A 14,805-nucleotide genomic window follows, 5' to 3' on the forward strand; every position below is an offset into this window, starting at 1 on the left:
AAAAAAAAAAAAAAAAGAAGTTGAAGGCTAATAATAAAGGAGGATACGAGAAAGGATCTAAGCATCAGATAAATGTACTACCCTCTCCATGAACTTCCAAGAGGGGAATATAGGAATATTCCAATATCCACAGTAAAGGCACAAAATTTCATTCAATTACCTTCTTAGTATTCTGGATGAAGAGCACCTTCAGTTTAAACCTGCGATTTATTATCCCTATTTTCTGTTTTTTTTAAGTACTTTCACCTCTTCAACTTTCATATAAAACCAGTATCTGGACTGGGTGAACCCAGTATTTTCTATTTTCCACAGTGTTCTTGTTATTTACCACTACTTAAAACTGAAGCGTCTCTACACAGGAGCTATGCAGAAGTTGCTCCTGTTTAGAGAGCTCCTCATATGGAGTTCTCCAAAGTCACATGAGATAAACGAGAGGAAGAAACATCACCCAAAGGTTGATTCCTTCTCCACTAAGAACAAATTCTCTTATTCCCTTCTTATTTATGATTCCTGGAAGCATGTTAAACAACATTCTGAGAGCTGCTGTTTCCTAGAGAAAAGTATAGACAAGGTTTGAAAAACTACTGCCCTCAAAAATGAGAATAAAATTGCACTGCAACAGAGCTAGATGATCTTTGCGAGATAAAAATGGGATGATTTTGTTGTTATCTCATCTGTAAAAGGAAGCATTGATTCCCAAATATTTAATTGAGCTAGAAGGCTCAAAAAAAATTTCATGATAAACTTATGATCACACAGCTCACAGCCCTGCATTGTTTTCTTTAGTACAAATATTTCAAGGAAGTTTTCTTTATCTCCTGTATGGTTGTGGAATAATTGCTAAGCTACTCTTCTGTTCCACCTTCAGATTTAGAAATAAGTTTAAATACTGAGGATTCCAGCAGTTTTCATCATAATTCCCTGAAAAAAAGGTCAGCAAATTTGTTTGGCAGTCCTTTTTGTTTGTTGTATAATTCCCATTTCCTGTTTCCCTAGGCAACCATCCTTCCAAAATGTATTTGTGAAAAACACGTGATCTTTGTTTACAGATCCTGTTTGTCTCATTTCTCTTTCTGGGTCAGTTTACAAAGGCTGTTAAAGGTCCCTGGACTTCAATCAAGATTTTGGCATGAAAAATTCTCAGAACTTTTGTATTTTGCAAATTCTTCCCTACAATTAACTACACACATAGCCTAGAAAACAAGACCTGTGCTAATAAGCATTTAATATTGCTTTTCAAGAACACACAAAACTGTTTTGTAAACCTATTCTCTAATAGACCTGCGTCTCACACTTTACTGTTTACATCCGGTACACTAAGAAAGTAATAAATGTCAATTTGAAAATTCTAGACAGAAAAAATTTTACCAAAATGTTTAGCAAAACTGAAAAGCAAACATTTAAAAAAAAATTATCTTTTATGTAAATGTAAGTAGGAACTGAAATATATACTGTTAAGTCATTTTTAGAGCCCTGTCAACCAATTCCTTGCTTGTTTTTATGAAAAAGCAAGAGGCAGAGTCTTTCTAGCCCTCATCACCATAAACTGGCCTATTTTGACCTCTGTTTTGCCATGAAGTATCAAAGGAAAAGTCATCCAGTTTGTAAGCAAATGGGTACAGAGCAAAGAAGAAAAGCAGGGAACAACACTAGATGTAGAACAACTTTACGCTTTGTTTTATTGGTAAACCATCAGCAAATTTCTGAATCAGTTTAAGGAGCACTGCGAAAGTCACCGAATGAGAAAACTGATAGCAAAAAAGACAATTAAAGACTAATTTTCAAAACATATACATATAGCATTTTTTTTTGCATTGTCAGGGACTGAATCATTGACCCAAAAGGATTAAACTCAAGGCATATGAGATATTTCTGGTGAGAAGCATCTAAATTTGATCAGCAATGCTGATGTAGATGGAAAATGTCTTTGCAACCCTATCCGCTGCTTTTAACATTCGAGACCATGTTGGGTTATTAGAAAAAAAGCATGCAAATCTGCAGAGCATTAATACCCTAGGCTCACTGAAATGAAAATTATTATAATCATGAGGGATATGGTTAGCATATTATCACTGATACAGAAAGCATATGAAACTTGTCTACGGAAGTCTCATCCCTTCTGAAATGTTAAATGTGTTCTATATCTTTCCTGAAGCTGAAATTATTATTTATATCATGAAAGAGGGAGAAGTTCCTCTGTTGTTTGGTTGGTTTTTTTTCTTTTTTAAACTCCTGGAAATAAAATAGGATTCACATGCAGTAACTGCAATCAAAACCAAATTCAAGTAATTCCAAGCTCCCTACAGTGTTACGTTAGCCTATTCTTGAGACTAAACGCAGAAAGTCTAGAAAAATTTATACCCAAATATATATATGTAAACTGCATTTACTAGGGACTTAAGATGAGGAGCAACTTGCATCAACTCTAGCCTAAGTAATTAGGCAGAAACCATACTGAAGTGGATACAGCACAAGGCATAGGAAGCTGACAACTAGCCTTTTGCAGAAGAGAGGAGAAAGATAGGTGCAATATAACTTGAGAAACAAAAAAGCACGATAGATTTGGTGAACAAGTCCCTGAAAATTAAAGGGAAATAAGGCAAACTACCACAAAGTAAGAGGGAGATGCTATTTTACAATAGAAACATCAGAGATGCTTGCCTAAAAACTCCAATAATCCCTGACAGAGCAAAGGGCTACATAAAATCATCATGACTGACAAACACTGCCACTAGGGGGTAAGAGAGCTTCATCGCTTCCAAGTGCAGCCGGCTTGCAGTCAGCACTGGACATAATTCAAATGATTGAGGTCAGCATATTAGAGAGGGACAACGGCTGTAAACCCTTGTGATACTTAACTAATAAAACATACTTTGGGACGGAAATTAAATCTTGCATGCAAGATGTTAAATTGAATTTATGTCAGTAACAGATTGCTTAGGATCTTTTTTGTTGTTTTTGGTGTTGGTGCAATTTTTTGTTTGTTTATTATTATAGTAATTATATATTTTTAAGAGTCAGTAAAAAGCCATAAACAACATGGGATGAGAATCAGACAGTAACGCCAGTGGACTTCGAGAGCTAATATTTGCAATGTACTGGATCCAAGAAGTACATAAAGCAGTAAGAAGAGCTGCACAAAAGTTCCCTCACTTTTGTGCTTCTCGGCAAAAAGTAGATGTAAATCAGCTCTGGAGCAAACCTCCACTGATTTCATGCAGTCTGGAGTTCCTCTCAGGCCCCACTATCACTCAGATCAGCTGCAGGCAGACAGCTCGAAGGACAAAACAGCAGCTGAGGATGTAGGGCTGGTTGTTTTGAACACGATACTGGCCCGTTGCATAGTGATATCAGCTTGGCTTCTATGACAGCACATCACAGATTGAAGAGGAAAAGCTGTGCAAAGAAACTGCTAAACAGAATGCAAAATCAAAAGCACGCCCAGAAGAAAGTGAATATTTTTCACGTGCTAATGCACCCTTTTCCTATAATCTCATTAACTATCCCAGTACAGACAGGTAATAACTACTTGAAAGCCAGGGATCTGAATCCTCTCTCCAAAACTTGGCATTTTAGTTTTATCTAGTAAAAACAAAAAGCTTACAGCCTCCATATTTGAAACACTAAGCAGCTAACCAGGCCTTGAGTTTACGTAACTGGCTGCATTCAAAACAAGCAATATGAGGGCTGCTCTGAATGTAATGCCTCTTCTTTCATTACGTCAGCCCATGACATTGGCAGTATATCAGCAGAGACTGAACCTTCCTGCAAACACTGTTACATTTTGTGACATGACAGATGGCAGTGGAGGGGCAGCCTGAGAGAATGGCATCTGATATGGAAGTGCACATGAAGCAAAGGTGTGTCACTGAATTCTTCCATATGAAAAAAAGAAAACATCCATTGACATTCATTGATGCTTGCTGAATGTTTCTGGTGACCAAGCACAGTGAGGCAGTGGGTGGTGTGCTTCAGCAATGACTCTGTCATAGCAACTGTGAAACAGTGGTTCACTTCTAGTGGTGCATGTGAAAATGTACAGCTAATGGTGGTGGTGACCATGCTGAAATATCGTACTTCGTAGTCAAGAATGTGCTCCATCAGACAGTGTTATTATGCTCTATGCATCTACTGTAGCGTCCATGGAAATAAACGGCGTAATTCCTGAGAAAGCTCTGCTAAAATGCTGAGTAACCATGTACAGTGTCAATTCAGTCTTCTAGAAAAGTGACACCTAATCATGCAACAGATATGTTCCTACTACTATAATCCCTACTTAAAGACTTTCTTTTTTTTTTTTAATTACAGTGATCGTTTCAGCAAGCTGAATATTTTTTGGCTTGCGTGTACAAACAGCTACAGTTGTTTCAAGCACAATGTTGACTGCTGCCAGTATCTAAGCAAGAGGAAAAACAGAGCTCTCACACAGAGGCAGAGTTTGCCAAGCAATAAGCTGGAGTTCACATAGAGGAGGATTTCATAATACTAGACAGAGGTTTGGAAATCCCATCTCTTACTGGACAAGAAATTATAGCAAAAAACATGTTCTGAACACACAGAACTGACAAATGAAATATGAAACCTTCTAGTTGCCAATCACTTCTGAAGGATTCAGCACGTTCATTGATACAGCACTTTAGTGCCACCTAAATTACGATTCCCTCAGAACATGCTACTGCTAATCTTGCTACAAGCAAGATGCAAGCATCCTCCTCCTCATGATACCCCCTGATTAAAAGAGCAGAGAGCTACATCACACTACTGCTGTTCCAGTACCAGAAACTAGCACATTCCTAAAAGAAAAATTTGAGGGGAAAAAAAAAGCGGTATGTCAGCAAGTTGCTACATATTCCTCCTTGTAATTCATAAAGCAGAAGCAGCACCTCCTGAACTTTAATGGAGCAAAGTGACAGAGATAGTATTCAAGCCAGCTGTTGACACAGCAAGATAATAATTATTCTCTTGGATTTTTTATGATGAGACTGTGTTTGGAAGCCAGCCAGGGAGCAGCAAGGAGACCATGTGAACTGTTTGGTTGTTATATTTAAAAAAAAAAAACAAAACAAAACAAATGAGCAACCCAGATATTCAGTGAATAAGTTCTCTCCCAAGAAATGAGAAATTTTGAAGAAAGCAGATCATTTAGAAAACTCAAATGGAATTCTGCTCAGCCTTTCCTGTAGAGCGCTCTTAAGATTTGTTGACTGCCAAGTCTCCTCACCTTCAAAGACAAAACCAAGTATTTTTAGATTGGTTCAGATAAGCACCTCACAACAATGAAGAAAAGATAACGTACATCACCAAAAAAGTACTTCCATGTTAAAAGATATGCTGGCCACTGGCAGGACAGACCTTAAAATGAACACAGGGCAAATCATGTCAGGTGTCAAACAGACAATCAAAATGAGATATGCAGATCAATTGTCCAAGCTGGCTCCAAACTATGCTTTTTATTTTGATTAATGTTTTTCCAACAGTGTTTTGCTTTACATCAAGATTTCCCAAATTGGGCAGTGTCGTCTCTGTCCGTGGTCCTTATCCATGAAAACTCAGCTCTGGAACAAGCCTGACTTCCTATATCCAATAAGCATCTGCCCAAGCAGAGCTGCGAATTCTCTCTTGAGAGAGAATTAAAAATACACATATATATAGACAGTTTGTCCTTAAGTACTACTTCACAATTAAAAGGAAATATAAGAATACACAGGGCTTGCTCTTGTATGATTTTGTTAGTTACTCAGTGGATACAGGATGATCTCTGCTCTCCTGCACAGGAAATTCTCCCTCTGACACACCACCTGAGTCAGGGCCAAACAGGATTATCACAGGAACCTTGACCACAAGTGCTCCCATCAGCTACCTCAGACCTGAAGTGACCGCCCATGATTAGTCATACGCTGTGTGTTGAGCAAGTCAGGCAAGCCGTCAATATAAACTTTTAAAGACATGTGATATCAGTGACATCTCTAATCCATATGTATGTCTCAGATAAACACGTGGCTTGTGAGATTTTTGTTATTTTTGGTTTTTGTTTTGTTCGACTTTTTTGAGGGCTGGTTGTTTAGTTTTCATTTTCCCCCCATGAATATTTGTAAGTCTGCAACTGCTCTAAAAGGGTTCATTCACCAACATGCACATTCCTGCCTCTTGCTCAACCACAGGCTCTGCTCTTCAATCATACTATACGTCCTCCAATTTCATCACTACTGCCTTTGTTCTTATCAGATTCACTATCACGATTGAAATCTCCTTTCCTCAGTCCCATTTTGGCCATTTCTCTAGCTGACCTAATGAATTTCTTGCTTGTGATACTTATCACACAGGAGAATGATAACCAATGTGAATGACTTTATTTTGGTGCCCTCCTCTGACAATAGGGAGAAAGCACTAGTGTTTTGGATGCACTGAGATGGAGAAAGCACCAGTGCTTACCTTGCAGAGGAGGCAAGTGCAACTGGAAGACAAAAAGAGGCGTGAGACTTAATCTGTGCTCAAAGCAGACTCAGTAACAAAAGAGTTTCAGTATGCAAATCCTGGAGAGTTCTATTTGCAAACCAATCTTTCAGAAGCTGTACCTTGGTCAAATTTGAGTATTTTCCAAACAAATAAAATAAAGTATGTCTAAACTTGCTACAACTTGCAGTCCTTTATCTCAAGCACATTATCTACACAAGGAACTGATTTTCCACGACCAACATTACTAAGAGTAAAGAATAACTAAACAGCATCAACAACTCATCCACAAGATGAGATAGCAGCAAAACCGAAACATCATTATTTTCTGATATGGTATCCACTTCACATTACTGATATGCCTTTAAGTTTTTCTACATTAATTTTTTTCCAGTCTTCTCACTGCTGCACTGAAAATTTTAAACAAATGAACAATTAAGATGAAGTAAAATTCAAAATAGCTCAACTAAGAATAGAACTGAATGCCATATGCGAGCCAGGAACAAAATGTAATCATGGGACTTTATAGGAACATTTAGGTCAGGCACCTTCAACTTGACTCATCACACCAAGCAGCATAAAACTCCACAGCAACAAATCACTGAATCACTTAGTTCACGCAGATCAAACCAACATATCATCACCTAACAAGAACACAGAGACTTGCTTTTTTGTGGCAAAAACAATGCTATCAATATTTACTGTCTGCACATATCAGGCATTTTGCTCTGCTCCTGTTAAGACACACCGAATTTTAGCATTTTCTTACAAAAGCAAAGGAAACATTGGAATCTGTTTGTTTATTTTTCACACATACAAGAACAGTGAACTGAAAATCTTGTGAATTATTTTCAATGACTCATTTCTTACCATGCCTACCATTCACCACTCATGGGCGTGTGGGAATGGGAAGGAAGGTTAAACACTTGATTCCATTTGCGTACCTGAACCTTGCAGATAATATATTCACTGAGAAGTGGTGCTCAACATCTTTACTAGCTTTAAGACAAACTCAATAACTTTAGATATGAAGTTAACACCAGTGATAGTTTACAGCCACATATTTTAAAGCTTCTGGCTATTAAGAAATGCAGTTTTAAAAAAGCAAAATGGAAGTATGCTAGTAAAACCATAAGAAAAAAAGAACAATACAAAACTTTGAAAGCTCTATGGACCACAGTGTGTGGGTGTGTACACAGCAGCATCGGGCAACATGCAGGCACCTTATTAAATAAGACTGTCAACAATACAAGCTGTTTCTTTCTTGGAAGCAATGAAGTAAATAAATCACTCCAGAGAATAAGTGTTTGGGTACTCTTCTCCCTCACTGACATATCTAAATTGAATGAGCAAACAGTAACTCACAATTATCGATAATTCACTTCAGAAGTTCAGTAAAATTAAGCCTGATCAAAATAAGAAGGGAAGCCTAGATTTAAGGTAAAAACAGCTTCCTGGGATTTTGGCTGCTGGAAGAACAGTAAACAAGATCAAGCTTGTTATTACATTACGCATAATACCGGAAGCATTAATAAATTCTCTCATCACAGTAAACAATGCAACGCAAATTTCAACATCCAAGCCATAGGCTCAAAAATCAGGATATCAGCAAGAAAGGAAAACAATGTGCTTCACACAAGTAGAAATCTTTTGTTCCAAAATGACCATTCTTCTCCCTTTGTGTCATGTTTGAGGAGAAAAAGCTTAAAAATCAATTATTTATGGCCGTGTCCTCTGGGTGTTTTTAGAGGATTCTTGTATACAGGACTTCCGCATATAGTTCCAGATGGCATGAACCAAGCAGGACTGAAGCTTCACTCTATACTGCTACCAGATTTAGCTCCCCTTCCTCAATTTAGAGAAAGTGTATCAGCACATGTGCAGCAGAAACTGCATTTTTCTCATCGGCTCTGATCAGGCAAAATAACCTCTGCCCCTCTGCTCCATTTCTCCGGACATCCTACCTGCCTTTCTGCATCTCAAACCAAGCTAATGATTACTGTTTCACAGCACCTTTCACTTGGTAGAAGTTAAACAGCTGTTCTCTCCTTTCCTGTTTCCACAGAGAATTATTTTTAAGTTTTTCTCTTATCTTTGCTGAAATTGCAAAAAATGTTCTTCTAAGTTTAATTTTGCTGGGTTTTTTGTTTGTTTTGGTGTTGGTTTTTTTTTTTTTTTTGATAGGCATATGGTTTCATGCATCAATTATTTGTATTGCACTAAAAGACAGATATTGAATGACAAGAAGGACAAAAGAGCTGGCGTAAGTTTAACCTATATACTGTGGAGTTCACTTGGGTACACAGGGCTGGTTAAGGATGCTAACCTGATACCATAGGACTCTGCAGTTGGCCATTCACCTACCTAGCCATATCTTTCTCATTCAGAACCAATGTGAAGACATTACTTTGTAGTCATACTCTTACCCATCCCTGAATCTTTCTTAGTACCATCTGATATGATATCCACATGGTCGCTGTCTACATCGTAGCTGAAGAAATCATTCAAGTAAGTTTTTGATCTCTGGCCACCAAATACGTATAAGCAGCGATTTTTCTAGAAAGGAAGAAAAAGGTATTCCTTAGCCAAGTTCTTTATTTCTGTTTCACAGAAACATTAATGAATGAAAGAGTAACAGATTTTTCTTCTAAATTTAAAATCATGCTTTTAATTTGGTAATTGTCTATTGCTTCCATATCCACAAAGATTCACAGAATTATGCAGAACAGTTTATTATTCACAGACTTAGTAAAAGCTATATAATTCTTGATTTCATTCTTAATCTTTTCCATTCCTGAAGTCATGTACTTTCAGTTTCAACAGCTGTACCACTGAGGGCTTTCCATTCCTCCACCCCAAACAAATGAAGTTTTAGAAGACATTATTTTCTCAGTCTAAGTAAAACCATAAACCTGGATCCAACAGAGTATCCATTCCAGAGTAACCAGGCAAATTTCACATAGTAATGGTTATAGCCCTACTAATCAAACTGTAAGGTCAGAATTTTGGCAATTCATTTTTCAAGTCCAATACAAAGGAGTGAGCAGTCGCAAGAGACACAAGGAAACAGCCTCAAGTTGCACCAGGGGAAATCTTCCTGACATCCAGTCTGTAATTTCTTCATAGGAAGGGTAGTCAGGTATTATAACAGCCTGCTCAGGGAAGTAGTGGACCTTCCTATTCATGGAAGTATTTAAAAGATGTGCAGACATGGCATGAAGAGACATTGCTTAGTGGCAGACATGGCAGCATTAAGTGATGACTGGACTTGATGATCTTAATGGTCTTCTCTAATCTAAGTGATATAGCGTCAAAAAAGAACCCTACTAGATAACAATTTCACAGTTTAAACCAGGAACAAAGAAATTAAGAGTAACTATCCAGATACCAACACAATAAGAACAGGCAAATATGCAGAAAGCTAGCTTTATCACTTCTTTCAAGCTCATCAAGTAGAAGACCCAAAAGAGGCAGACTTTTTCTTACAAAAGACTGAGAAAACAGCAAAATACCTAAATTGAAATCAACTCTGCTTGTCAAAACCTGTCTTCTTAAGTTTACCAGAGGCATATACTTAAATCCTCTGGTACCTATGCAGAATTGTGTGGCAGTATTTTCTCTTTTTTATAAAACCAAATTTTAGAGAGTCATTAAAAGCAAAAATCAAATTGAAAGCTCTAAAAGCATAGCAATCACTATGAAACTTCTGATCTTTCATTCGAAAGGGAAAACTTTTTCAATCTGGTCAGTTTTCAAGTGTACATCGCAGAACACATGCGGATGCCACAATGTTAATTCCAATTCCGCTCCTCCTCCCATCCCCAAATCAAAGTTCAACATCAGCAAAACTTTGAAAACTTTTTTGCTGCCACTAAGTTCAGTGCAGAACTGCCATTACACCACATCTGCCCATGGAAGCTTCATAGTTGATACAAATCCCTTCTGTACTGTGTTATTCTACTGAAAGTATCTGTACAAAAAGGTAGTCTAGTGCATATACAATGCTTTACAACCCTCATCCTGCAAACCCTATGTCCTGCACTTGAATAGCTGATGAGCACAAGTGGAAAAGCAACAGAAGATTTTTATTTTTATTTATCTACCCTGTAATAAAGTGCCACACAACCTCTATCATCAAACATTCTGCTGTTCCCCATCAGGCTCTGGATTAAAAGCCCCTAATGCCATCTGAACCAAACTTAACAGCTAATCATGATAACAGGCAGCAGCTGGGTCCCTGTGCTTCTGAATGCACACCAGGTAAGCCTTGCACTTAGTCAGGTTTACCATTCCTGGTCTAGTAAATACTTCATGTAATTACAGAAGACTCTAAGATTCTTTACCGACTCTGAAAGGAAAATACTTCTGAGTCAAATTCAACCAGTGGATTGCAATTCAACGCTCTTATTTAATTAGAACCAATTTACAATTCTCCTTGCTTTTACTTTAATTTCTAAATTTCTATTCATTTTAAGTCATGAAAACTTTGCCTGAAATTTCAATTAATACCACCTGCACTTAGAAAAAAAGCATTACAACATCACTGAAAAAAAAATCAAGTGAGACAACACATCATTTGGAAGATTAAAGAGCCTGAAAGACAATCAAAACCAGATGTTCTCTTTGAAGTCAGACACCATGAATCAAGATATGGTGTGGATACTTACAGAATGGAACAACATACAGTGTCCTATTCGGGATTGGATATCCTCAGGTCCAGCATTACAGGAATCCTCTCTCAGAAGTTTCCATGTCTGACATTGGCAGTCAAAAGCAAACAATCCGCTGAACTGTGGTTCGCTGGCTCTGCTGTCATCAACACTGCCATTACAGGTCAAAATTCTGCCTCCAAAGGTATATATCATGTGTTTTTCAGAATCCATACACATCTGCAAGAACAAGAGAAGTTTTTAAGAAAGCACATTAAGATCTGAACATGTTCAGACTTATGATTATGCATCCCTCCCCTGATATCTAGTAAGTTAGATAGTACTCTGCACATCTGAAAGTCTTGTGAACAGATAAGAGCACAAGCATTGTGGTTGACAGATATTAAATTCAGAAAACAGCTCCTTAGTTTAGGCTTGAATCTAATGTCAGCTTGACAATGTAATGATCAAAAAGGGCTACACTCATCTACTTCTAACTGCTGATTTTAGGGAAAGAAATATAGAGTTTTTATCCAGAATCCATAGACAATTTTGCCAAAAAGTAAACAAGGTCACTGCTAATTTACTGAACACAACACTACTGATCCAAAAACAACCAGTGATCTGTTACTCAGCTTCCATCTCAATCACATATTTATTGTTGCCTTCACTACTTCAACATAAAATAGAGCTGTAACCTGGCCAGGAATCCTCGAAGAGTCTGCAGCAGAAAAAAGTTTATCCCCAAAGCCAGAATTCGAGTTATGGCACACACAAGATACATCAGTACAAATCAAATAGAACTCCCTGATTCCAGGTGATGTTCTCAGACATAGTGCAATGGAGATGTCTACAAAACACCAGGGGAAAAGAAAGACAGAAAAACACAACAAGACAGATGCTACTCAGAAAAGCCTACACACAACTTTTCCCAGGCAGCACATTTTTGTGAAGGTTAAACAAAATCTGGTATCACAGCACACAGTGAGGAAGAGAAGAGAAAGCTGTAGACTGAGAAAGAATTCAGGGAGGACATTCTTTCCTTGGAGATAGCAGGGAAAGAAAAAAATTTCAGAAGGAGGCAAACAAGGTACCCAAAGTAGTCTTGCCAGCTGATCATTTGCTTTTGCTCAACACCTGGAAGACTGATATTTGTTATTAATAGAACAGAAAGACTGATTGGCTTTTGTTCTGCAGGCAACACATCTAATTTACAGTGTCAGCAAAAATGCGTATCACGCTGGCAGACAACAGCTTTGGTTACAAAACAGCACCAGTTCTTGGGACACTTTAAAAACAAATACTGATGTATTATCTCTTGGCCATGTTTTATAAAAACAACTAAAAACCAAATATCTTTTTCAAGGACACAAAAGCCACTGAATATACAACATGATTAAAAATAGAGTAATTTGAATATATGGAAAGGTGCAGCTTTTTAAAACATTGGTAGCTACTCCTGTAAGATTTCAATCTCTATAAAGCAAGAGCATTTCACAAAATTAAAGATAATCGATTTTTTTAAGAATCCTGATCCTGTTGGCCTCATTTCAGTGTCTTGCTTACAGTATTCTTCTGAAGGTAGCACACAGCTTCGCAAATTGTACCCCAATGTCTACTCAGTAGGCTGATCTGCAAACCCAGCTCAGCAAGTCTGATTAAAAACAGATGAACTGTGCTTTCAGCTTTAATAAAACGTGTCTTAATAAAATGAATTAGTTTAAAAATATTTTTATGATTTGACTCAATTTTATTGGAATACCAGTAATCAACAGCATTAGATAACAATGCTATTAGAAATTAACTGAGTGCAGATCACAACTTCCCCATCACTGCAATATTATCTGGTATAGCAATTCTAAATTGCGAAAGGCTATGATCAAAATCATAATTCACAAACATTGAGAAAAAGGTATATATATAAGAACTCGTGCTAAAATATCAGTGTAGCTGACCTGATGATCGAACACCAACTTTGGACCCCCATCAGCTGCAGTGTCTTCACTCAGTAGCATCCATGTATTTGTGTCAATGTCATAGCGATAGAAGTCACTTTTCAGAGATTTGCTGTTCCTCACAGAGGAATCCAGGTAGCGACCCAGCGTGTAGATCTGTCTTCGTTGAATATCAATGCACATCTTGTGACAAGATCTGGCACTGGGACCACTCTAATAAAGAAAATAATCACAAAAATGAAGTATATAGCACATTTAACACTGCTCCAGATAGATCACTACCCATTCAGGACAAATAGATATCATCAGGAAGTGGAAATCCTTTGAATGCTCAGGAAATTTTTTGTCAGCCAAATACAGAATTAATATATACCAATATAACAGGACATTCTGTAACTCTGTGCATTAGAAAAACACCAGCAAAACAAAGCAATAAAACTTCTAACATAATGCCTTTTTGTAAGATTCCTTAGGAAATAGACCATTCCCTCCAGAACTGATGCACAGAGGCATGTGAAAGCTACTTGATCTTTAAAATAACAGAAGCTGATGTACATGAGAGCAAATTAAGATGTCACAGCCTATAAATAACTACTTAGGAAGAAGATTAAGATGTGCTCTATTACATGAGGCTCTGTTTTATTAATAGACTGTTTTCTACCAGATCATAACCAGACACTCCCACAAGCAACCATATCCTGTAATGGGTCTTCGAAGGCAACAAAAGCACTCCATCCTTCACAAAACAGATACTGTTATTCCAGCTCCAACTACAGGAATGTTTCTTACAGTAAGCAAAACTGCCCTGAGTTACATTCTTCAGAGAGGAGACACTGTCAAATTATTACGCACTTATCCATCCAAAGTGCTCAACTTCAAAACACAGAGTAACTTATTCAATGACATTTAGACAATACTATGCAGTACTGGACAGTACTGCCTTCTACTTCAATCAAGCCTAGTTTTGAAAGCCTTCCTATTCTCATCTTGAAGCACACAAGTTTTATTGCTGTACTCCAAAATACTGGAAATCAAAGTGGGGAAAGCCTTATTTGCAAGAGACCAGACAGAAGAAAGTAATTATGCTTACAGATAAATCCTGTATTTATTTCACCTTTCTTTGCGCTTTGGAAAGCATTTAAATGAGAATGACAGAACAAGGCTGTGCAGCTAGCTTTGAGAATCTTCTCAAGAGTCTGGAAGATAAGAAATAGAAATCACATAGAAAATGTCCACAGTTTCAAAGGTTGGTATTGGGAATCTGAAAAGACAACCTGGAAAGCAACAAGAGAAGTGGGAAAATTTCCACTGTCAACTAAAAACGGTAAGATGCACATAAACGTGACAAAACTATGCAAGACAAAACATATAGAAAATCTATAGAAAAAGAAAGACTACCCAAATACTCAAAAGATGCATGATAAATTACCACTTATTACAATAAGTCTTACAGTTAAGGAAAGCTAATCATGCCATACCAAATAACAAAATTTGCTCCACATGCTACTAAATACCACCCTACTTACAAAAACCAATTGTGTCATTTCATTTAAAACAAAGCTAATTAAAATATACTGATGGAATATTCTTCACTAAGTTTGATAAAAAGAATTCTTCATTAAAAAATTATTGCTGCAAACTATTGATTGAGTTAACTAAACAATACAAAGATGTGAACCAAATTGTTCATATTTGGTAAATATGAAACATGCCAGCAATAATTACAAATTTGAGAATTAGCTATTTCA

The 14,805-nt window shown here is 37.2% G+C and overlaps 2 protein-coding genes across 2 annotated transcripts in view; both read right to left on the reverse strand.

The window, feature by feature from the left end:
• PRKCQ (protein kinase C theta) overlaps nt 1–14,805 on the reverse strand; it is an 826,629-nt gene that overhangs the window by 457,367 nt on the left and 354,457 nt on the right. The window lies entirely within an intron of this gene.
• Nucleotides 8,601–14,805, reverse strand: part of LOC100547613 (muskelin) — a 47,703-nt gene continuing 41,498 nt past the window's right edge. The window contains exons 8-10 of the mRNA XM_019615146.1: nt 13,058–13,270; nt 11,121–11,342; nt 8,601–9,009 (exon numbers count right to left, since the gene is read on the reverse strand). Coding sequence (XP_019470691.1) covers nt 8,857–9,009; nt 11,121–11,342; nt 13,058–13,270 — 588 coding nt within the window. The 3' untranslated portion in view covers nt 8,601–8,856. The remainder of the gene's footprint in view (nt 9,010–11,120; nt 11,343–13,057; nt 13,271–14,805) is intronic.

This window comes from Meleagris gallopavo, chromosome 1, assembly GCF_000146605.3.
Source record: "Meleagris gallopavo isolate NT-WF06-2002-E0010 breed Aviagen turkey brand Nicholas breeding stock chromosome 1, Turkey_5.1, whole genome shotgun sequence".
Lineage (NCBI taxonomy): Eukaryota > Metazoa > Chordata > Aves > Galliformes > Phasianidae > Meleagris > Meleagris gallopavo.